This window comes from Ranitomeya variabilis, chromosome 2 (genome assembly GCF_051348905.1).
Source record: "Ranitomeya variabilis isolate aRanVar5 chromosome 2, aRanVar5.hap1, whole genome shotgun sequence".
Taxonomy (NCBI): Eukaryota; Metazoa; Chordata; class Amphibia; order Anura; family Dendrobatidae; genus Ranitomeya; species Ranitomeya variabilis.
The window spans coordinates 230,593,129-230,618,140 of record NC_135233.1 but is presented as its reverse complement, the minus strand read 5'-3'; the positions used below and the strand labels follow the sequence as shown (position 1 = coordinate 230,618,140).

Genomic DNA, 25,012 nt, shown 5'->3' with positions numbered 1-25,012 from the left:
AGGTAGCACAGGGTACGGTCGGAAGGGCACTAGCTACAGTCGGAAGGGCACAAGGTACAGTCAGGAGGGCACGAGGTATAGTCGGAAGGGCACAAGGTACAGTGAGTAAGGCACAGGGTACGGTCAGGAGGACACGAGGTACAGTCGGAAGGGCAGAGGGTACAGTCAGGAAGGCACAGGGTCCTATCAGGAGGGCACGAGGCACAGTCAGAAGGGCACGATCTGGAGGGTATAAGACACAGGAGGGCATAAGGTACAGTCAGGAGGGCACAAGGTACGGTCAGAAAGGCACAGGGTACAGTCAAGAGGGCACGAGGTACAGTCAGGAAGGCACAGGGTTCGGTCAGGAGGTTACAAGGCACGGTACAGTCAGGAAGGCACGGTGCAGTCAGGAGGGCACTAGGTACGGTCAGTAAGGCACGAGGTACAGTTAGGAAGGGCAGAGGGTACAGTTAGGAAGGGCAGAGGGTACAGTTAGGAATACAGAGTCTGGTCAGGAGGTCACGAGGTATAGTCGGAAGGGCACAAGGTACAGTGAGTAAGGCACAGGGTACGGTCAGGAGGACACTAGGTACAGTCGGAAGGGCAGAGGGTACAGTCAGGAAGGCACAGGGTCCGATCAGGAGGGCACGAGGCACAGTCAGAAGGGCACGGTCTGGAGGGTATAAGACACAGGAGGGCACAAGGTACGGTCAGGAGGGCACAAGGTACGGTCAGGAGGGCACAGGGTACGGTCAGGAGGTGACAAGGTACGGTCAGGAAGGCACGGTACAGTCAGGAGGGCACTAGGTACGGTCAGTAAGGCACAGGGTACGGTCAGGAGGGCACGAGGTACAGTCAGGAAGGCACAGGGTACGGTCAGGAGGTGACAAGGTACGGTCAGGAAGGCACAAGGTACAGTCAGGAAGGCACAGGGTACGGTCAGGAGGGCACAAGGTACGGTCAGGAAGGCACAGGGTACGGTCAGGAGGTGACAAGGTACGGTCAGGAAGGCACGGTACAGTCAGGAGGGCACTAGGTACGGTCAGTAAGGCACAGGGTATGGTCAGGAGGGCACGAAGTACAGTTGGAAGGGCAGAGGGTACAGTTAGGAAGGGCAGAGGGTACAGTTAGGAAGACAGTCTGGTCAGGAGGGCACGAGGTACAGTCAGAATGGCACAAGGTACGGTCAGGAGAGCACAGGGCACAAGATACAGTCAGGAAGGCTCAGGGTCTGGTCAGTCAGAAGGACACAAGGTGCGGTCAGGGAGGCACAGGGCATGAGGTACAGTCGGAAGGGCACAGTGTGAAGGGCACGAGGTACAGTCATGAGGGACGGTGCATCAGGAGGTCCCGAGGTACAGTCAGAAAGGCACTCTCGAGGGCATGGTCAGGAGGGCCCGAGGTACAGTCAGAAGGGCACGGTCTGGAGGGTATAGGATATGGTCAAGAGAGCACAAGGTACAGTTGGATGGGCACAATGTGGAGGGTATAGGACACGGTCAGCAGGGCACTAGGTACAGTCGGAAGGCATAGGCACAGTTAAGAGGTTATATCTTGTTACTAATCAGAGATACCGTGCTGTGCCAATCCTGCTAATCCAGCATAGCACAAATGTACTGGACTATTGGGAACCTGTAGAAATGGGTGATCAGTCTACCATTTACTTATTGCTATTGTATCGGTGGGGATCCAACCACTGGAACCACAATCCCTAGAATAAATGGTTCTCAGCCGCCCATACAGACTTTCCCAGCCCCCAGTTTAGATACCAGGTCGCTCCCCATAGATGATTTTGCACACAAGCCACCGGCTTTAAGAGGCCGCCCTCTTAAGGAAAGGATAACTTGTCTGATTGTACACAAACTTCAGATTTTAGTCGCAAAATGTAAAGATTGGTCAAAAAATGCAAATTTATAGCGTGAAATTCTGCAAAACTGTCTTATAGGGAGATGGTAAGAAGAGTCATAAATGTCTGCAATGTGGAGGTCTGGCAGCTGGGACCCCCAAATCCATACCTGGCCCAGTCCTTTATTCCTTGTATCATTATTGGTTCAGATATATGGGCAAGAACAGAACGGCGAACAGGAGGATGCCGACAGTGAGAATGGTGAGCCCGACTCCCCACACGCTCTGGAAGAAGGCCCGGCAGCCCGTCCGCTGCACCGCGATGAGCCCTCCTGGTGCGGGCCGCTGCTCCCCACCGGAGGACAGCAGGTGTAGTGTCACCACAGATCCTCTACCTTCTGACGAGTCATTCTTTTTCCTCCAGCACAGTTTGCACCCATCCGCCCAGACATCTTGGAGAGTCCGCATCTCGGGTGGTAGGTGGGCTATGACATCAAGGTCAGGCTGCATTTTCGGGACCCCTTCAGGAGGGATTTGAGCCAAGATTCGGCAAAAAGGGCATGGGAACTCCTGAGACTTGTGAAGGAATAGGCAGAGTCTGGACAGGCACTCCATGCAGAAGGTGTGAGAGCAGGGAAGGAGCAGCGGAGTCTTGAAGACGTTATCATAGGGGACGTAGCAGATGGGACACTCGAGGAGGCTGCCAATGTGTTCTTCAGGATCAGGAGGGACTGTGGCCATGTCATATCCACATCTCCACACTGGAATGGTCCAAGATGGGACTCGGCTGGGGAGACACAAGGACGTCTATCACCTCCTCCGCACCCCTGGGTTAGGCTCTCAACGCAACCGATGTCTTCTCACCTGTCGTGGCTTCTCCATTCTCAGCATCTCTCCATCTTTCTTGTCTGTATTTTCCTTAGAAGCTTCTTCTGGAGCCTCATTCCTGGATCTGCAGCCTTCTATATACTATCTTCTCTTGGTAACCGGCAGTCGGCTTCGGGTTTCATTCACGCTTCCGCCAAGAGTGATTCTTGGGTCTTCTGTCCTTCCTCATCACATAGCAACACAAACAATTGGGGAAGGAGCCATCAAACACATTCTGTCACTGGAGAGACGGTGGGACGGGCCCTCATTAGACATGCAGGTCACCGGTGATATCAGGGGTTTGTGTATCCTGCGCTTATTCATCTGCCACCAGTCACCAAGAGGCCGGCAATACTTCACACCGACCGTGTAGGAGCCGTAAACTTAAAGGGATGGTGCAGGATTAATGGCGCCACACCGGTCATCAGGTTGTGTCTGGTATTGCAAATCAGCCCATTCACTGAGAAGAACTGCAATTCCAGCCACAACTCGGAGGTGGCGCTATTTATCCTGGCAAAGCAATTTTCTATTCTTCCTTCACTTATATTTGTACATATGAATCTGGTTTCTGCAAAACTGGGCGACCACCAATACTGCTGCGGTTCTAGGGCTCCCAAAGGGTTGTCACTCGCCTTATTTTATATGCATTTATTGATGATGTGACCACATAGTATGGTAATGTAAAACATGCAAAAGTGTGTGTGAGTTTGTTTCAGTGATGCTCTTTTTCCATGTGTCTGTGCTGCGGTTTGGCATTTTATGAGCTTTGTGGCCTTACAAGAGTTATCTATAACTAGTACACTCTGTATATAGAGGTTTTTTTAACATTCTACGATTTCAGGTGACAATGTGTCTTGTGTGTTGAGTTGTGTAGTGGTCGGTTGTTGCTTTTTTGTAAAGGGCTCTTCCCTAAAAATCAAGACATCTTTTTTTTTATTTTTAATCAGCGTTTTTTAAAATGTTTAATCAATTTGATGCGATTCATAGTTCATTTGATTTTTGAAGAATTAAAAAAAATCTGGGAGAGGGGATAACTTGTTGGTCACTGAAGAGTCTGACTGCTGAGACCACCCATTAATCCCCAGATCTTGGCTTGATAACAAGGCTCCACAGACCCATCCTGAGGTGCACATGCTCCATCCATTCATTGTCTATGGGACTGCCAAGTGTTGCGCTTGGATTCCTGCTAAAGTCCCGCAGACAATAAATGTAGTCGAGGTTATGTCTGCCAACCCCAGTGCATTCAGGTTGGGGCTGCTGAGCCCCAATTTTGGGAGTATTGAGTGTCACAACAGTGAGACCCCCAGATTTTATAACTTACGGTAATTTTTTTCTTAGAAATTACACTTTTTACATCAAGTGATCAGTGAATCAGTGAATGTTAAAAATGTAGGTCCTGAACACAAAAGAAAATGCTGAATAAGAAAAAAAGGCAAAATATAGCGTGTTGTTGGAAGAAAAACAAACTATGAAGGAGAGACTGCTCAGTTGTGAAGTGATCGTTTAGTCACAGGGTCACCCGGGTGTTATATTAGTGCAGGACCCCTACTTGCTCCTCACACTTCTGTGGCTCCTCCTTCACCCTTACTGGTGGCCCCTTCATTGTGCTACTCATAGGAGACTCCTCAGGGCTGTGATTGGTCACCTTATGGAGCAGCAGCCCCCCCAGAGGAGATATGTAGTATTACATGGCACCCATAGAGCGGCTCTAGATTCTGGCTCAGGGTACAGGGTCCTCCCAAGCTGCAGTACCCTCTCTGACAGCCAAAGGTGGTGTTGTCTTTAAGAAACAATCCTTTTAAGATGCGGAGGTGTTTGGTTTAGGTCATTGCAGCGTAACAACGTTATGGTCCAGAAGTTACAGAAGAAACGTTCTACAAAAATGGCTCAGATGAAACAATTTATTCCACGAGAGTTTTCTGACATTGTTTTGGTGCGATCCATCTTAGGGTACGTTCACACAGGACTTTTTTGCTGCTTTTTTTTTGCTGCTTTTTTTTATGCTAATTTAGGTGCGTTTTTTTGGTGCGTTTTTGGTGCGTTTTTTGGGTACGTTCACACAGGACTTTTTTGCTGCAGATTTTTGCTGCAGATTTTTGCTGCTTTTTTTATGCCAATTTTCAGCTGCTAGGACACCTGGCAATGGCTCTTCACACCTTACTACCAGGAACTCCCTCACAATAGATCACAATCAGGACACCTCACAATGGCTCTTCACACCTCACAATGGCTCACAATGGCTCTTCACACCTCACTTACAGGAACTCCCTCACAATAGATCACAATCAGGACACCTGACAATGGCTCACAATGGCTCTTCACACCTCACTACCAGGAACTCCCTCACAATAGATCACAAACAGGACACCTCACAATGGCTCTTCACACCTCACAATGGCTCACAATGGCTCTTCACACCTCACTAACCACACCCCTAAGCTCTTGGCTGTGAGATCTCTTCCTGCTGGCCATGATTTTCTGCACAAAAAACGCAGCAAATAATGCTACATGCGTTTTTTCAGCGTTTTTGCAGCGTTTTTTTCATCACCCATTCAAGTCAATGGGTGAAAAAACGCTGCAAAAACGCTGCAAAAACGCTGAAAGAAGTGACATGCCCTATGTCCAAAAAAAGCAGCAAAGCAGAAAAAACTGATCAAACAAAAAACCAACGTGTGTGCATGAGATTTCTGAAATCTCATAGGTTTTACTGGTACTGTAAAAAGCAGCTGAAAATTAGCATAAAAAAAAGCAGCAAAAAAAAGCAGCAAAAAAGTCCTGTGTGAACGTACCCTTACGTTGTGCATTTGGCGCACACTGCGACTTTCCCCGTCTTTTAGATAAAGTAAGGACGCAGAACTGACCGCAGGTCATAGTCTGATATTTTACTGTTTGGGTAAATTTTTGCAGATTTTCTACTTGCATTTCCCCAGACCGTGTTGTAGCCAAAAACACCAAACTATATATAGATGGATATATGGGACCATAAAACCCAGTAAAGGATTCTCCCAACTTGGACCATACCATATGTAACTGTAAGGGGGTGCGGGATAACAAAATGGGTAATGAAAGGGACCGGCCTTTGGTGGTGGACGAAGTCTTGGGAACTGTCTCTCATGGAGTCCGCCAGGGATGAACACTGATACCTCAGGATTCCGGATGGAGGACAGATGACAGTCATGTTGTTAAAGGCGCAGATATGTTGGGAAAAACACCATGAAAAACAGCAAAATGATGCAGCAGATGAAGACCCAGAGGATGCAGCCGTAGTTCCTCAGCATGAGGTTGCAGCGGTGATAATGAGGTTGTCGTGGGACCACCATCAGGTCACCGGGCTGGGAGATACGTGGTTGTGTTGGACCCAGGAGATGGACACTGATGACCACGTCCTGCTCCTGCCCTGGGGGAAAATAAGACAGCGTGTTGGGTGTACTCGTGATGTAGTTGTGGCCATACCCTTTCTTCCAGCACAGTTTGGACCCTTCTATCCACACTTTCTGAAGCTCGCCCATCCAAGGGGGGAACCGAGCTGCAATGTTCATATTAGGGGGCAGCTTAGGTATGCCCCCTGTTGGGATAGTGACTACGGCCCGGCACATGGGGCAGCAGAATGTCTCCAGCTCCTTCTGGAAGATACAAAGCTTGGACAGGCACTCCATGCAGAAGGTATGCGAGCACGGCAGGAGCAGCGGGGTCTTAAAGACGTTGTCGTAAGTCGCAAAGCAAATCGGACACTCGGGCACTGAATACTCCAGCTCCATGGGAGGACTCTATGGCCAATGGCAAGAGGTAGTTCACCAAGGTTTTATAGGAAAAGACTTCAGAAAACCTGGTCCCTGCAGCTTTGCAGATGTCCTGACCTCATCTTCAGCCCAAAAGATCGAAGTTCTGCCAAGTCATGGCCGTCCTGATGAAGGTTCCTTGGACGTTCCTCCACAGCATGGGACTGTGGTGATGGGAGCCGTCCCGCAGGAGAATGTCCAGGGCTCGGGTACCGGCTCGTCCGGTCTGTGTTCACACTGTGCCTGGTAACTATATTTACTCACTATGTTGGCGTGGCTTCATCAACTCACACAGGATCACGTTACTTCGGGACAATGACACCGCAAGTCGCACCCGGTTCTGCACAACTCATCATTGTCTGATCCCTGCACTCATTTACATGAATGCAAATGGAAACCTTGTGTCAGAGGACAGATCCCTCTAATTTAAGGGGGTACACAGAACTACCCCCCCCCCCCCAGTCACTGAGTACAGATCATTTGTAAGGGAAATCGCAAAGCAAATATAACGTCACAGAATCATTACCCAAGAACGAGGGACCGTATCTCACATCGTTATGGACCCCGAGTATCATGGTCCTTACCCTGTGCCCTGAATGTCAGCATCATGATCCTGTGCCCCGAGTGTCAGGGTCGTTACCCTGTGCCCTGAGTGTCAGCATCATGATCCTGTGCCCCGAGTGTCTGGGTCATTACCCTGTGCCCTGAGCGTCAGCATCATGATCCTGTGCCCTGAGTGTCAGCATCATGATCCTGTGCCCCGAGTGTCTGGGTCATTACCCTGTGCCCTGAGAGTCAGCATCATGATCCTGTGCCCTGAGCGTCAGCATCATGATCCTGTGCCCCGAGTGTCTGGGTCATTACCCTGTGCCCTGAGCGTCAGCATCATGATCCTGTGCCCTGAGCGTCAGCATCATGATCCTGTGCCCTGAGCGTCAGCATCATGATCCTGTGCCCTGAGCGTCAGCGTCATGATCCTGTGCCCTGAGCGTCTGGGTCATTACCCTGTGCCCCGGGTGTCAGGGTCTCACACTCTGCCGCATTTCGTTGTTCCCGACTCTTGCTATATACAGATGTCGTTGACATAGACCACTCTCGGTCGAAACGTTGGACTATATCTGTTTTTAGTTCCTTGCTGGATCAAATAAATTAACACTGCAGCAAGACCTACAGTCTCATTTTCTTTTGTGGTGCTCTGATTCCCAGTTCAATCAATCGGGACCACAAGGCCCTTCCATGAGCACACTATATATATTTTTTTAAAATAAGGACATTGTTGCTCGTTTTTCTCGTTCTTGTCCCTGTGCCCTGAGTGTAAGGGTCATTATACATACTATATAATGCCTCCATCTTTTGGTTCAATGACTGATTTAACTATCTCCATGCAGTTCAGTTTGTGTCCAGCAGGTGGAGACAGCGCAGCGTCTAGTTCTATCTCCTCCATAGACACCGCAGAGCTTTGCCTTTATGACTTGTGACTAGAAGGCGGCAGTAATGAGCTGATGTTTGAGGCGCGTTCAGACGTGGATTCCCGGCGTGTTTTCCTGAGTAATATTTACTGACCTCCAAACACAGAGAGTATTATATGGCATTATCGGAGCAGGAAGTCTGCGAGAGCCGGGGCCATGGAGGGGGCCACCATTTATTAGTGTCTTTCTATGCATGGTCTCTCATTGACAGCCACTTCTTTTTGCCCACAGAGTCGTCATCATTATGTCCAAGTGCCAGCATCGGGGCGACATCTGGCGCATCGGACCCTCATACACACGGTGAGGAATTTCCTCCTTTGTGACCATCTCTTATTTCGCCTCATGCATCTGAAATGAAAAATATCTTCAAAAATCTACCGTTTTGTGTCTACAGCTCCTACGCAGATCTATGTGTCTCCATGGTAACAGTCTATAGGTTCATGGATTGTGTTACACAAAAGTGGATGAACTCTGCACAGGTCAGTAGCACGGTATCGCACATGATGGGATTAGATACACAGCTCAGCAGACAGTATCGCACATCATGGGATTAGATATATGACTAAGCAGACAGTATCACACATGAGATTAGATACACGGTTTAGCAGACAGTATCACACAAGATGGCATTAGATACACGGCTCAGCAGACAGGATCACACAGAATAGGATTAGATACACAGCTCAGCAGACAGTATCACACATGATGGGATTAGATACACAGCTCAGCAGACAGTATTGCGCATGATGAGATTAGATACACAGCTCAGCAGACAGTATCGCACATGATGGGATTAGATACACAGCTCAGCAGACAGTATCACACAGGATAGGAATAGATCCAGGAGCTCAGCAGACAGTATCACACTGGATAGGATTAGATACATGGCTCAGCAGACAATATCACACAGGACAGGATTAGATACAGAGCTCAGACAGTATCACACAGGATAGGATTAGATACACGGCTCAGCAGACAGTATCACACAGGGTAGGATTAGATACACTGCTCAGCAGACAGTATCACACAGGGTAGGATTAGATACACGGCTCAGCAGACAGTATCACACAGGGTAGGATTAGATACACGGCTCAGCAGACAGTATCACACATGATGGGATTAGATACACAGCTCAGCAGACAGTATCACACATGATGGGATTAGATACACAGCTCAGCAGACAGTATTGCGCATTATGAGATTAGATACACAGCTCAGCAGACAGTATCGCACATGATGGGATTAGATACACAGCTCAGCAGACAGTATCACACATGATGGGATTAGATATGACTAAGCAGACAGGATCACACATCACACAGAATAGGATTAGATACACAGCTCAGCAGACAGTATCACACAGGATAGGATTAGATACACAGCTCAGCAGACAGTATCACACAGGATAGGATTAGATACACGGCTCAGCAGACAGTATCACACATGATGGCATTAGATACACGCTCAGCAGTCAGTATCACACAGGATAGGATTAGATACACAGCTCAGCAGACAGTATCACACAGGAAAGGATTAGATACACAGCTCAGCAGACAGTATCACACAGGATAGGATTAGATACAAGGCTCAGCAGACAGTATCACACAGGACAGGAATACATCCAGGAGCTCAGCAGACAGTATCACACTGGATAGGATTAGATACATGGCTCAGCAGACAATATCACACAGGACAGGATTAGATACACGGCTCAGCAGACAGTATCACACAGGGTAGGATTATATACACGGCTCAGCAGACAGTATCACACAGGGTAGGATTAGATACACGGCTCAGCAGACAGTATCACACAGGATAGGATTAGATACACGGCTCAGCAGACAGTATCTACCGTTTTGTATCTACAGCTCCTACGCAGATCTATGTGTCTCCATGGTAACAGTCTATAGGTTCATGGATTGTGTTACACAAAAGTGGATGAACTCTGCACAGGTCAGTAGCACGGTATCGCACATGATGAGATTAGATACACAGCTCAGCAGACAGTATCGCACATGATGGGATTAGATACACAGCTCAGCAGACAGTATCACACATGATGGGATTAGATACACAGCTCAGCAGACAGTATTGCGCATGATGAGATTAGATACACAGCTCAGCAGACAGTATCGCGCATGATGGGATTAGATACACGGCTCAGCAGACAGTATCACACAGGATAGGATTAGATACATGGCTTAGCAGACAGTATCACACATGATGGCATTAGATACACAGCTCAGCAGACAGTATCACACAGGATAGGATTAGATACACAGCTCAAGCAGACAGTATCACACAGGATAGGATTAGATACACAGCTCAAGCAGACAGTATCACACAGGGTAGGATTAGATACACTGCTCAGCAGACAGTATCACACAGGATAGGATTAGATACACAGCTCAGCAGACAGTATCACACAGGATAGGATTAGATACACAGCTCAGCAGACAGTATCACACTGGATAGGATTAGATACATGGCTCAGCAGACAATATCACACAGGACAGGATTAGATACACGGCTCAGCAGACAGTATCACACAGGGTAGGATTATATACACGGCTCAGCAGACAGTATCACACAGGGTAGGATTAGATACACGGCTCAGCAGACAGTATCACACAGGATAGGATTAGATACACGGCTCAGCAGACAGTATCTACCGTTTTGTATCTACAGCTCCTACGCAGATCTATGTGTCTCCATGGTAACAGTCTATAGGTTCATGGATTGTGTTACACAAAAGTGGATGAACTCTGCACAGGTCAGTAGCACGGTATCGCACATGATGAGATTAGATACACAGCTCAGCAGACAGTATCGCACATGATGGGATTAGATACACAGCTCAGCAGACAGTATCACACATGATGGGATTAGATACACAGCTCAGCAGACAGTATTGCGCATGATGAGATTAGATACACAGCTCAGCAGACAGTATCGCGCATGATGGGATTAGATACACGGCTCAGCAGACAGTATCACACAGGATAGGATTAGATACATGGCTTAGCAGACAGTATCACACATGATGGCATTAGATACACAGCTCAGCAGACAGTATCACACAGGATAGGATTAGATACACAGCTCAAGCAGACAGTATCACACAGGATAGGATTAGATACACAGCTCAAGCAGACAGTATCACACAGGGTAGGATTAGATACACTGCTCAGCAGACAGTATCACACAGGATAGGATTAGATACACAGCTCAGCAGACAGTATCACACAGGATAGGATTAGATACACTGCTCAGCAGACAGTATCACACAGGATAGGATTAGATACACAGCTCAAGCAGACAGTATCACACAGGATAGGATTAGATACACAGCTCAAGCAGACAGTATCACACAGGATAGGATTAGATACACAGCTCAAGCAGACAGTATCACACAGGGTAGGATTAGATACTGCCCACATTATAACCGATATCCCTTTGCTCCGCCTCCTGATCAGTGCTCACCTGTTACCTGCACAGTGTGTCAGACTTTGCCTCTCCTCTCCTTGGAGTCTCCTCTCCTCTCTTCTGCCTCCTTCAGATCCTGGGCTTGGCAGCTCTTAATTTAACCCTTTACCTGCCTGACATACAACATTCCAGGTCCCCAGTGCACCGTGTATCCTCGGGGTGACTGCATTCATTGCTCCATGCGAGGTTTCCTGAGGGCTGAGATCCCGCAGACAGAACGGCTGCCCTGCCTGCTCCCGGTAAGTGTCTGCTCATTGTGGGTAGTTGATGATGGGAGTTATTGCTGGTGGAGCAGCAGAAACCTCCACCAAATGATTGCGCCCCTTTACCGTGGTTTGTAGTATGGAGGACCCTCATGGTAAATCTTCACTTACAGATCCGGGTCCTTGTGCGATCTTGTCAGGACTGATGAATGGCATCAATTGTTCCGTTATTAGCCATTCTAGTTATGGACTGACAGGACAGATGAATGCAAGCTATTGTCCCCTGTTATCAGCAGTGGGAAAGGCTGCAACGTGGCTGCTACATGTCTGTACCCTAATTGTACTCTGTTGTCTTCTGTTATCAGCCATTTCACACCATGGAGACATTTACACCCATAAGTGATTTCAGCCTCTACCAAACTGTCGGATCTGACTCCACCACTACCCAGCGGTAGGCACATAGAGGCCGATGCCTTCCTGCGCACACTAGATGTCTGATAACATAGAACAATAGCTGTATGTTACCTGCACAAATTGACAACACCGTCACTCCTCAAAATGATCTGTCATCTGTGTGAATCTGAGCCGGCCACTATGTACGAGGGTCCATGTTACTGATATGAGGGGGTGACAGTGGCAGACGAGGGTCCAAGCCACTTATATGGGGGGACAACAGTGAGGGACCACGTCACTGATCGATAAGGGGACAACTGGGACATACGAAGGTAAATGTCACTGATATACGGGGACGACAACAGTGAAAAACGAGGGTCCATCTCACTGATATATGGGGGGATGACAGTGATGTACTAAGGGTATTAGTGATATTTCGTCACCTGCACACAGAAGTGACTGTTTATCTTGATCCCCGGGACAGGGACACATCCTGCTGCCTCAGGGCTCAGATCCGGATTCACAGTCGTCCTGGATTCTAGAGCCTGAGAAGTGCGAGCCCGAGACGGAGGGGTGAAGGGATACACAGTAGAGGCAAGTATGGGGGGGCTCTGTGATCAACCAACACTCCTCAATGTAATGCTCAGAAACTTTTTTTTTTATTTTTTATCTGGAACCATACAAGTGATACTGTCACTGCTCTATCCCCCAAATGTTGGAAATATTGTTGTCCTGTCCCCTCCCAAGTGTTGCCGCCATCATGTCTGCTCCCCGAGTGTTGCCTTTGTTCTATATCCCTCTACCCATCATGTCCCCCAAAGCGTCGCCACCATAGTGCCCACCCCTCCCCTCGTGTCACCACTATCCTGTGGCGATACATATTTTACTGTTCCCCACGTGTCTCTCTCTGGGGTCTTCCATCTTGTTCCCTGCTGTGTATGATGTGAGCCCTATGAGAGTGCTCCGTGTTTACAGGTACAATGTTCCCGCGCTTCCGGAGCAGATGGCCGCAGCTAGTGACCGCAGAACGACAGGGCAAAGTTCTGTAGACACAGTGATAGAGACTTTAGTGCGGTCAGAGTTCATGGTGATTTTGGGGGGTTGTAAGTAAACAGGATCTATGAAGGGCGATGACGTCTGCCCCAGGGAGGCGCCGTTGTCTCCTCGTGCTTCTTTACAACATTTTCTGTGTTTCTCTTCTAGAATCTAATTGATCAACATCCTGGACTGTAACCGGCTTTAAATGAGCGATAAACATGGCGGACGCTTCCAAGCTCGACCCGGAGTGCGAGTGTCCCGTGTGCTGGAATCCGTACAACAACACGTTCCGCACCCCCAAACTGCTGAGCTGCCACCACACCTTCTGCATGGAGTGCCTGGCCCACCTGAGCTTCACCACCCAGGTGAGGAACCGCCTACACTGCCCGCTGTGCCGCCATACCACTATGCTACACCTGGACCAGGTGATCACAGATCTTCCCACCAACACGGTCATCCTCGGCCATCTCAAACTGGAGCCAGAGAAACATGGACTTTCTGCCCAAGACATCCGGAGACTGAACTTCTTCCAGCGTCCCTCCTCAGTCTATACTCTTAATGTCGCCCAGGACACGGGGTCCTTGTACGGTGCTCAACAAACTCAAGTACAGACTCCCCCGTCCACTATTCCCTCTGAGGACTCCTCCTGGCAGTGTCTCCGGAACCCTCAGTTCCGCCTGTTCTCCTACATGATGATGACTATGCTGGTGGTCAGTATGCTACTGATCTTTTCCATTTTCTGGACTCGCAAGCTACTGTGGGGACCGGGGTGACCCCACTGGGATCTACGAACAGTCGTCTTGGAAGACGATGCAGGAAGATCTGTACTATACGTATACCATTATACAGGATGCGGCCTAATGTCAAGACAGTGTTTCTTAATAAACCGTATAAGGTGTCAAATCCAAACTTCTCAATGTGATTCCCCATTTTAAATGAACATAGGATTGTGAGCCAATAATTGCTGTATCTTGTACTCCAGTCACAGCCGGAGCTGCATTCAAAGTTCTGCTGGTAGGTTCATACAGGGTGGAGACTAATACGAAGTGGAATTCTTTTATGGGTTTAATCATCATATATTAGATAATTATGCCAGTAAGACTCTAGAGCCTGCCGCTGCCCCTTCTGTGCAGGGACCTCAGCGACAACCTCATATAAATGTCTTCACTCAATGTCCACGGTCTGGATTCAATGAGAATGGCCTGAGCTTCAATCGGAGTCTCAACCTGCAGCCCCATGTTGTGCCGTCTTTGGCAGCTATGTTTTTCTTACCATTATACACAGACTGCTACCAGGCAGAGACAGATCAATCCACTGCTATGTAATAAACATTTATTTTAGAAGCATAAAAAAATATATACATAAGAGTAGACATTTCACTTCCCATACTGCAACCTGTCTCGTGCTGGTTGTTCGAGAACTACAACTACCAGCATGTCAGAAGCTGGGTCAATGTTCATTGGTTTAACTCTATTTTATTCCACCATCCAAAGCTTAAAAGTTCTGTCGTAGGAGCAGGTGGCTATGAGTTCTCCATCTGAGGATATGTCCACACCCATCACTTTCCCCTCGTGACCGGCAAGCGTCTTTAGAGGAGACCACAGCGGGTGCGTCCAGACTTTAGCGGTGTTGTCATAAGCGCCGGTCAGCAAGTATTGTCCGTTTGTGGCTGGAATAGAAGGAGGTGTTATGTATTTAAAGGGACAACAGAACCTGTGGATCACAATGTTACCTAATAATTCTGGACACCTAGTCACCACTAGAGGGAGCCTGTGCACACACACTGGAGTTAACAAGTGGCTCCCCCTAGTGGTGGCTGCAATGTCATCATTTACCTCTGTGTAGATAACCCACAAACTTACCCTGTTATGTAACATCTGTGGGCTGAACATGGCCGAAACTTGGGCCTGGCTTACAATGTCATGTAGTCTAGTGTCCTCTATAGTAGAGGTGGGTACAGGGTATGTGCCTTATGTGAACTGACACCACATCTTGGCCAGGAATAACTAGTAGATGTTGCAGAACAGGACTCATTTATCAGCTGCACCATTCTGCCCCCATACAAATGTATGCACACTGATGATTTTCCAATCGTGCATTGCTTTGGGGTTAGCAGGGCATGACTGGTGTTGTATTTTTGCAATGCTAAGGGTATGTATGTAACCTCAGCACTGCAAACTACGGCCACATGTCATCATCTTGTCTGCTGTAATAAATAATCCCATGAACTTACGCTGGAACCGCACGGCGCTGACCAGGTTCTGGTGAGCCGGGATGGTGTAGATGCAGCGCCGCTGCCGAAGGTCCCAAACTTTACAGGTGTTGTCCCCACTGCCGGTAGCAATATGAAACCTGACACAGAAAAGAGGAAAACATGAAGAGGCACCAGTAACCATCTTGTCTGGATGAATAATGTGCATACAGTGAATTCCTTTAATGCACCACCTGATAATCTGGAACCTCAAGATTGAGCAGAAAGGATCAATTATGTGGCCAATAATAGCAGCAGATTTCATGTTTTTATACGGTGATGTCCACCATGCAGCAAGTCCAGATAAAAGGAATGGACTCGATCTACACCCATCATCCACTGACAATTCCTATCATCTTACCCATTAGGAGAGAAGTTAATGCTGTAGATTTCTTTCAGGTGCCCTTCTAGGAACATAATACAGCGGCCGGTCCGCAGATCCCACACTCGCCCAAAGGCGTCCAGACCTCTGTATTGGATGAGAATGGAGAGAAAGAAAAATAAAACCATGTAAAAGTGCAAATAGCAGAACTTCCACTAATGCCTGCGTCATCCTGTACGCAGGACGGGTCTGCTGGGAGCTGTAGTTTTACAAAGCTGGAGAGCCGCAGGTTGCGGACCACAATAAAGCAGTCATGATTGTAAGTAGTTCTCAAGCTGTTGAGAAACTACAACTCCCAGCAGACCCCGTAAACATAAGTAAAGAACCCATCTTTAACAGTAGCAATAATATTCTCATTGCTCCTTACCCAGTGCCAGCCAAGGAGCCGTCCAGGTGGAAGGAGAGGTCGTACACCCCTTTACTGTGACCCTCCTGATGCAGAATTTCCTCCTGCGCTTCCAAGTCCCACAAGCGCCAGGACTTGTCATAACTAAAGATAGCAAAGGGTTAAAGAATAAAATACCGCCGCCTTACAGAGTCACAGGCAAATTGTACATACCATGTGGTGCCCAAAAACCGCCCAGATGGATGCCATGTCACTCGCGCCACCCTCACTGTGTGTCCCTCAATATCTGCAACCGGTTCATCGCTGCAGGAAGAGACAAAATGATCACTGGATCCATCAGAGGAGAGCTGGTATTTCTATAAAAGTCAGTAGGTGATTGCTAGGGGTTGTAATTGATATTATAAGGGGCATCGCACCTTGCACACCGCATACTGCAGTTGGTGCTCTATTTTGCTAATAGAAAGCTCCAAATCTGCATAAAAAATTATAACATTGTAACTCCCCAGTGTCACCACTAGGGGGAGCTCACTGTACTACTATGGCAGTGTATACTCATGCAGTGTGCTCACCCTGGTGGAGCCCCGACAACATCACAAAATAATAAAATTCCAGAGCAGGTTGTCGGAACAGTTTAGAGTTAAAATCTGCAGATCTAAACTAATCACAGAACAGATCTACTTAACTATAGGGTCAGCCAAGTGATACCGCGGGTCACCCCCCCCCCAGAGCCGAGGTGTGCGCTCGATTCCCACATCTCTCTGCGGGACATGAGTGGTGGGGGTTCACACGACTGCAGAGTCCGCAGGTAAAGTGTGATATGTATTCCCCACAGGGATCATTCACCACGACGACGGCTCCCGGCCCCAGAATCGGCATTAATTACCTCTTCAGAGACTGAAGTAGTACAACTTAATGAGGAAGAGCAAGGTAAATACTCATCATGCCGCTAATCACTGAGTAATGAGAGCAGGGGCCGCCAGCCATATTACACAGGCCACGCTTGCTGCTCTTCAGGAAGGAGGCAAACTAAAGCCGCTTATCCGATCACCTGCTGCTCACACCCATAAGCTATTCGAAAATATAAGCCCCCCTATTATTGTGTTCATAGCTCGGATGAGAAGCCAGGTGAGCTCCACAATGACCATGGGGTCCAGGATGTTAACCCTTCTATGTCCTGAGGGGCCCCTGCAATCTATACAGTTGGACAGAGACAATATTGTCTAGGGGGTTAACTGCAAGGAATGTATAACACACAGATAAAGGGGTCAAAGGAGGCCCAGAGGGACAGGCAGCGAAAGTTCTATGGGATTGCAGGGACAACGCAGAAGAGCCTGCGGAACACAGTTTACAGGAGACACGTGGGGTAGGGCAAAGAAAATGCACTATAGGGGCCACAGGAGAACAGCCTGCTCTTTAGGGGGCCACAGGAGAACAGCCTGCTCTTTAGGGGGCCACAGGAGAACAGCCTGCTCTTTAGGGGGCCACAGGAGAACAGCCTGCTCTTTAGGGGGCCACAGGAGAACAGCCTGCTCTTTAGGGGGCACAAGGACAGAGCAGGAAAAGAGCCTGCCCTATAGTGAGGAGGTACACAAGGACAGTGCAGAGGATGTGCCTGTCCTAAGGAGTCTCAGAGGCAGCAGAAAAGATCCTGCTTCATAAGAGCTACAGGAAACGCATGGTGAGAAGGTTGGCCTCCTCCAGGGCTCAGCACCCATGTCCACCCATCTTTCCCACATAAGGTTTTAATTGCGAGCTATGCCTGGTTTCCTTTCCACTCCCCATTCACATAAGACTGTTCTGGCACAGAGAGAGGTAAGACATTTAGTGTTTACGGTCCGTCTATATTAAAAGGTCTCCTTGACGTGGTCGGATGGCTTTTGCACTCTGATCAAAAAATGCAAACCAAGTACCTTACATTTTTAACTTTTTGCAGCAATATTGGCGTTTGTGTAATCAATAGTTGCAGTGTGCTGATGCATTGTGTATGTATAGTGGAGGCAGACAAGGACCGCGCAGGAGAAGAGCCGGTTCTACAGGGGCCACAAGAGTCACAAGGTTGATATGGCACAACCTCGCCTGGAAAATACATGAGAAGTGTGCAGAAAAATAGCACATGAATAGGCAGGTCCCCAAGACTGTGTGCACACCGAGTCCTTTTGCTAAGTTTTCGGAGTTTTTTTTTTTTTTAGAAGGATTTGTAGAGTTTCTGCTCCAAAACCTCAGCGGATAGCAGCACAGTGACATCGCTGTGTGTCCAGCACTCTTACACAACAGGAGGCAGATCGTTGGGGCTGCACTTTGGTGAAATCATGTTCGTGTCTTGGAAAACAGATGATAGTAAATAATTCCCAGAGGCAGGAGCTATACCCATGGCAGATTACAGCACTACAAGAGCCCCTGGGGAGCCCCTCGCTCAGAGCAGGACAGAAGTGAAGAAAACATGGGAGCGCGTGGATACAGGATGCGGTTCTGGATGCACAATGATCGATCTGAAATCTCGGCCAGTTTTGCTCCAGGAATGTTTTATTGTTCTCCTGCTCGTTAATAAATCATGAAGATTCTGCTATGACAGGAGGTTCCTGTAAGAGGCAGCGAACCGCACATGCTGACCCCATGACAGGCGGTAATCCCAGGGTTTCCCAAGCTGCACGCTCTGTGGACAGGCTGTTTTATCACCTTTCCAGGTTCCACAGTTTGACAGAACCGTCTGCAGCGCAGGAGGCCAGATTCACATCCTTCTCATCCAGTGACAGCGTGGACTTGGGGTGAAACACTATGGCGCCTACATTTGTGTTGTGTCCTGGAGAAAGAAAAAAAAAAAAAAAAAACAATGCATTAACCAAACAAATGTCTCCTTAACCCATTCACAACCGTTGACATACAAGAGAAAAATAAATAAAATAAGTTAATCCAATTGATAAAAAGCGAACAAAAAAAAAAATTTGTTTTTTGGCCACAGGAACATTGCACTAAAATGCGATCAAAACATTTTATGTAACCCCAAAATGGTATCAGTAAAAACGGCAGCTGAGGCTGAAAAAAAAAAAAAAAAAAAAAAAAGCCCTCAAACAGCCTAATAACCCGAAAATTGAAAGTGTTATGGGTCCCGGAAAGTGGGGACAAAAGCAAAGTTTAACCCAAGCAAAGTTTAACACCTTTCCAAATTTTTTCACCACTTAAAACCCCCCAAACTATACGTGTTTGGCATCTGTGTAATCACACGGACCCGGAGAATCTGATTGCCAGGTCACGTCACCATGTAGCGAACATGGTAAATAAAACACAAATGACACATTGCACTTATTTTTCAATTTCAACGCACGGGATTTTTTCCCTGCTTTCTCGTGCATCACATGATAAAATAAATGGTGTCACTTAAAAGTACAACTCTTCCCGCAAAAACTAAGACCTCATACGGCTATGTGGATGGAAAACTGAAAAGGCTTTGACCCTTAGAAGAAGGAAAAAAAATGAAAAGGGAAAATCGCCTGGCTGTGAAGGGGTTAATGTCCAGTAACACCAGAATCTCCAACCCTGTGAAAAACTACAAGTCCCATCATGATGCAGCCAGAGATCACTACTTGCCCCCCACAATTATCAGCTCCCCTCTCTAGTTACCTCTCAGGGTCCGTACAGGTTGGCAGTCTGGAATTGACCAAAGCTTGCACAGTCCGCTCCTGGGAAGAAAAAGCTACAATCACCAAAGGGAGCGGTGACAAGCACGATGGGGTCATCTCATAGAACTGGACTTAAAGGGGTTGACCAGAATGAGAAAACACTGCTGCCACTCCTGACTATGGGTTGTCCGTGTTACTGCAGCTCAGCTTCATTTATTTTTATGGGGTAGAGGCACAGTACCAGACTTCTCATGGACAGGGGGTGGCGCAGGTTCTGAAATAAAATAACCATGATAATACCCCTTTGAAGGGCCATTCTAGTCTACAAAAATCATCTCCTTCACACTAAATAAGTCAGTGTGAAAGCCACCACTAGGACCTTGTGGGCCTCATATGCATGACATGGGGAGGCTGTGTGGGCCTCATATGCAGGACATGGGGAGGCTGTGTGGGCCTCATATGCAGGACATGGGGAGGCTGTGTGGGCCTCATATGCAGGACATGGGGAGGCTGTGTGGGCCTCATATGCAGGACATGGGGATGCTGTGTGGGCCTCATATGCAGGACATGGGGAGGCTGTGTGGGCCTCATATGCAGGACATGGGGAGGCTGTGTGGGCCTCATAGGCTGGACATGGGGAGGCTGTGTGGGCCTCATATGCAGGACATGGGGAGGCTGTGTGGGCCTCATATGCAGGACATGGGGAGCCTGTGTGGGCCTCATAGGCTGGACATGGGGAGGCTGTGTGGGCCTCATATGCAGGACATGGGGAGGCTGTGTGGGCCTCATATGCAGGACATGGGGAGCCTGTGTGGGCCTCATATGCAGGACATGGGGAGCCTGTGTGGGCCTCATATGCAGGACATGGGGAGGCTGTGTGGGCCTCATAGGCTGGACATGGGGAGCCTGTGTGGGCCTCATATGCAGGACATGGGGAGGCTGTGTGGGCCTCATAGGCTGGACATGGGGAGGCTGTGTGGGCCTCATATGCAGGACATGGGGAGGCTGTGTGGGCCTCATAGGCTGGACATGGGGAGGCTGTGTGGGCCTCATATGCAGGACATGGGGAGGCTGTGTGGGCCTCATAGGCTGGACATGGGGAGGCTGTGTGGGCCTCATATGCAGGACATGGGGAGGCTGTGTGGGCCTCATATGCAGGACATGGGGAGGCTGTGTGGGCCTCATATGCAGGACATGGGGAGGCTGTGTGGGCCTCATATGCAGGACATGGGGAGGCTGTGTGGGCCTCATAGGCTGGACATGGGGAGGCTGTGTGGGCCTCATAGGCTGGACATGGGGAGGCTGTGTGGGCCTCATATGCAGGACATGGGGAGGCTGTGTGGGCCTCATATGCAGGACATGGGGAGGCTGTGTGGGCCTCATAGGCTGGACATGGGGAGGCTGTGTGGGCCTCATATGCAGGACATGGGGAGGCTGTGTGGGCCTCATATGCAGGACATGGGGAGGCTGTGTGGGCCTCATAGGCTGGACATGGGGAGGCTGTGTGGGCCTCATATGCAGGACATGGGGAGGCTGTGTGGGCCTCATATGCTGGACATGGGGAGGCTGTGTGGGCCTCATAGGCTGGACATGGGGAGGCGGTGTGGGCCTCATATGCAGGACATGGGGAGGCTGTGTGGGCCTCATATGCAGGACATGGGGAGCCTGTGTGGGCCTCATATGCAGGATATGGGGAGGCTGTGTTGGCCTCATATGCTTGACATGGGGAGGCTGTGTGGACCTCATATGCAGGATATGGGGAGGCTGTGTTGGCCTCATATGCTTGACATGGGGGGGCTGTGTGGGCCTCATACGATATATAGAAGGGTCTGTATTCAGGTTCAAACTGTATATAGGGTAATGTTAGCATACGTAATTCTGCTCAATACTGAGTAATATAAATAATATTAATTATAATTATTATATTATTAATATGTTGATACTAATATTCAGCTTAATTTATTTCAGCCTATTGGTTCGGCCCTCCACAACAGTCACGGTCTCATGTGGCCTCTTGGGAAAATTAATTGCCCACCCCTGTTCTAGACTCCTGCACAGTACAGGATCTGTGGTGATGTCATGGTCACATGAACATGATGTCACCATAGGTCCTGCAGCAGTCTTAACATTGGAATCTACACGGATAATGTAGAACTGCTATTACCAATGTAGTTTCTGCTGGAAACGCTGGGGGCCCCGGGAAATTGTCCAGTCACTCCCCCAACGTCGGTCCTGACGGGAGAACAGAGGACTTAAGTCCCGCTTTCCTGGGACTGGTAAGATGGACCCACATTTGGTATCTTTACCAGTGCAGGATATAAACAATGGGCCCAATGTGTAAAGTATATCCCACTGCAGGTTATAGCAACCATTGTGCAGTTGGGTCAGACCTTGTCTTACGGATGAGCCTTAGGCTTCTTTCACACTTCCGCTTTTACAATCTGCACAGGATCCGTCAAAATGTTGAAATGACGGATCCTGTGCAGATTGTAAAAAACGGGTGCACTGGGCCCGTTTTTCTGATGGACCCGTCAAGGCTATGTGCACCTGTTGTGTATGCGTCTTCTCAGCGGTTTTCCGATGTGAAAAGGCATACACAACAAAACCCAGGTTAAAAATATTTAAAAAAATAAAAATCGCAATCTTCTCACCTTCCGGCGTCCCGCACAGCGGTACCGATGCTCGCGATGCTCCCGGCAGCTGGCGTTCCCAGTAATGCCTTGCGTGCAATGACCTCTGATGACGTCGGTCTCGAGAGACCGTGACGTCATCGGGTCATTTCACAATGCATCCATGGGAACGCTAGGTGCTGGGAGCATCGGTAACGCTGCGCGGGACGCCGGAAGGTGAGAATATTGCGATTTTTAAAATTTTTTTACATTATATCTTGTTACTATTGATGCTGCACTGGATTCCTGCTTTTGACAGTCAGTGACGGATCCTGCGCCCATAGGCTTCCATTATAGCCAACGACGGACAGCGCAGGATCCGTCACTGAGCGATTTTCCGAGGTGCAGAAAAAACGTTCCTCTGAACGTTTTCTCAGCCCGACGGACAGCGATTTTCCGACGGATTTAGTCGGATGAAACGGATGGCCATCAGTCACAATCCGTCGCTAATACAAGTCTGTTATGGAAAAAACTGGATCCATTAGAAAAATTTGCTGGATCCTGTTTTTTCAAAAATCAACGGATTTCGACAGGAGCTAAAAGACGGAAGTGTGAAAGAGGCCTTACCCACATACCTGTGACCGATAATTCACTTACCAGCACGCTGTCGCCAAAAGTTTTGAGTTCGGACTAAAGTGACAGAAGGACAGAGGGCGATCGTCTCCAATCTGACTGCAGAAGTTGTTCAAGGACTGTGGAACAAGAAAAGACAGCGATGGACACAGTCTCAAGGTCTCTGCTTTCAGAAGCTGAATTCGTAACCCAGACTGTGGAGCGTTTGGCACAATGTATCAGCATAGATATTAACCCCTTCACACTGAGCCTGTTGACACTAATTACCGGGCCAAATTTTACCATTCTGACCAGTGTCACTTTACATGGCAATAGTTCTGGAACGCTTTAGCGGATCCCACTGATTCTGAGGTTTCTTTGTGACATATTGTACTTCATGATGGTGGTAAAAGATTTTGACATGACTTGCGTGTAATGTGAAAAAAAAATAATCAGAATTTTGTCGAAAATGTTGCAATTTTCAAAACTTAATTTTTATGCCCTTAAATCAGAGGTATGTCACAAAATAGTTAATAAATAACGTTTCCCACATGTCTACTTTACATCAGCACAATTTTTGAAGCAAATTTTTCTTGTTAGAAGGGTTAAAAGTTGACCAAGGATTTCTCATTTTTTCAACATTTACAAAACCATTTTTTTTTTCCCCTAAAGGACCACCTCACATTTGAAGTGACTATGAGGGTCCTATATGACAGAAAATACCCAAAAGTGACACCATTCTAAAAACTGCACCCCTAAAGGTGCACAAAACCACATTCAAGACGTTTATTAACCGTTTAGGTGCTACATAGGAATTTTTGGAATGTGGAAGGAAACAAACAATTTTCATTTTTACCAAAAATTTAATTTAGACTTTTTTTTTTTTTTTTTTCCGCAAGGGTAACAGGAAAACAATTGACCCCAAAATTAGTTGTGCATTTTATCCTGAGCATGCAGATACTCCATACGTGGGTGAAAACCACTGTTTGGGCGCACGGCAGGGTCCTACATGGGAAGGAGCGCTATTTGACTTTTTAAATGTAAAATTTGCTGCAATAATTAGTTGACGCCATGTCGCGTTTGGAGAGCCCCTAATGTGCCTAAACAGTCGAAACTCCCCACAAGTGACCCCATTTTGGAAAATGGACCTCTCAAGGAACTTCTCTGAAGTGCCTGGGGGTTCAAGGTGCACATCTAGATAAGTTTACTACATATAGCCATAAAAATAATAATAAAAAAAAATCATATTTTTCCTGCATAAATGTTCTTTTAGCCCCAAATTTTGCATTTTCACAAGGGTAACAGGAGAAAATGGAACCGAAAATATGTTGTGCAATTTCTCCTGAGTGCACACATACACCATATGTGGTGGTAAATTACTGTTTGGGCGCACTGCAAGGCTCAGAAAAGAAGGAATGACATTTTGGAATGCAGACTGATAGAATGTTCTGCGGGGTGTGATGTCCCGTTTGGAGATCCCCTGATGTGCGTAAACAGTGAAAAAAAAACACAAGTGACCCCATTTTGGAAACTAGACCCCTCAAGGAATTTATCTAGATGTTTTGTGAGCACCTTGAACCCACAAATGCTTCACAGAATTTTGCAACGTTGATCTGTGGTAATGAAAAAATAAATATTTTTCCCACAAAAATGTTGTTCTAGCCCCAATTTTTTTCCATTTTTCAAAAGATAGCAGGAGAAAATGGACACCAATATTTGTTGTGCAATGTCTACTAAGTATACAGATACACCATATGTGGTTGAAAACTACCGCACTTTTGAGGCACAGTGCAAAACTCAAAAGAAAAAGCGCTATACTGGAGTTCAGATTTTGTTGGACAGGTTTGATGGTGCCATGTCACATTGGGAGAGCCCATGAGGTGCCAGAACAGCTTAATCCCTCATACCTGGCTCCATTTTACAAACTACACTTCTCAATTCGTTAATCTAGGGGTGCACCGATCATATTTACACCACAGGTGGGGAACAGAATTTTTTACTATTGGGCAGTGAAGAAAAAAATAATTACATTTTTACCACAAAAAAATTTTTTATCCCCAAATTTTACATTTTCACACTGGGAAATGGGTAAAAATGGCACCAAAATTTGTGCTGAAAATAGAAATAACACAT

At 47.7% G+C, this 25,012-nt stretch overlaps 4 protein-coding genes across 11 annotated transcripts in view; 2 read left to right on the top strand and 2 right to left on the bottom strand.

The window, feature by feature from the left end:
- The window catches only part of WDR31 (WD repeat domain 31), a 40,012-nt gene extending 31,588 nt beyond the window's left edge, over positions 1-8,424 (top strand). For all 4 annotated transcript variants that reach the window (XM_077283942.1, XM_077283944.1, XM_077283947.1 and 1 more), the window contains 2 exons: positions 8,174-8,242; positions 8,337-8,424. The gene's annotated coding sequence lies outside the window, so the exon portion shown is untranslated. The remainder of the gene's footprint in view (positions 1-8,173; positions 8,243-8,336) is intronic.
- On the bottom strand, positions 5,491-11,558 carry LOC143805099 (E3 ubiquitin-protein ligase RNF183-like). The gene is made up of 2 exons (XM_077283948.1): positions 11,426-11,558; positions 5,491-8,290 (listed from the first exon to the last, which is right to left on the bottom strand). The coding sequence occupies exon 2, from the start codon at positions 6,450-6,452 to the stop codon at positions 5,877-5,879; it is 576 nt and encodes a 191-aa protein (XP_077140063.1). The 5' UTR covers positions 6,453-8,290; positions 11,426-11,558; the 3' UTR covers positions 5,491-5,876.
- Positions 11,531-14,387, top strand: RNF183 (ring finger protein 183). 2 transcript variants are annotated; one of them, XM_077283954.1, is made up of 2 exons: positions 11,531-11,667; positions 13,228-14,387. In XM_077283954.1, exon 2 carries the CDS (start codon positions 13,281-13,283, stop codon positions 13,833-13,835), a length of 555 nt encoding a protein of 184 aa, XP_077140069.1. In that variant the 5' UTR covers positions 11,531-11,667; positions 13,228-13,280; the 3' UTR covers positions 13,836-14,387. The 2 variants fall into 2 exon arrangements, with proteins under 2 accessions (XP_077140069.1, XP_077140067.1); XM_077283952.1 differs by lacking the exon at positions 11,531-11,667 and adding an exon at positions 12,523-12,622.
- The window catches only part of PRPF4 (pre-mRNA splicing tri-snRNP complex factor PRPF4), a 24,945-nt gene continuing 14,313 nt past the window's right edge, over positions 14,381-25,012 (bottom strand). For all 4 annotated transcript variants that reach the window (XM_077283938.1, XM_077283940.1, XM_077283937.1 and 1 more), the window contains exons 7-14: positions 22,925-23,019; positions 19,660-19,718; positions 18,718-18,841; positions 16,255-16,344; positions 16,063-16,185; positions 15,675-15,782; positions 15,296-15,414; positions 14,381-14,731 (exon numbers count right to left, since the gene is read on the bottom strand). In XM_077283938.1, coding sequence (XP_077140053.1) covers positions 14,538-14,731; positions 15,296-15,414; positions 15,675-15,782; positions 16,063-16,185; positions 16,255-16,344; positions 18,718-18,841; positions 19,660-19,718; positions 22,925-23,019 — 912 coding nt within the window. In that variant the 3' untranslated portion in view covers positions 14,381-14,537. The remainder of the gene's footprint in view (positions 14,732-15,295; positions 15,415-15,674; positions 15,783-16,062; positions 16,186-16,254; positions 16,345-18,717; positions 18,842-19,659; positions 19,719-22,924; positions 23,020-25,012) is intronic.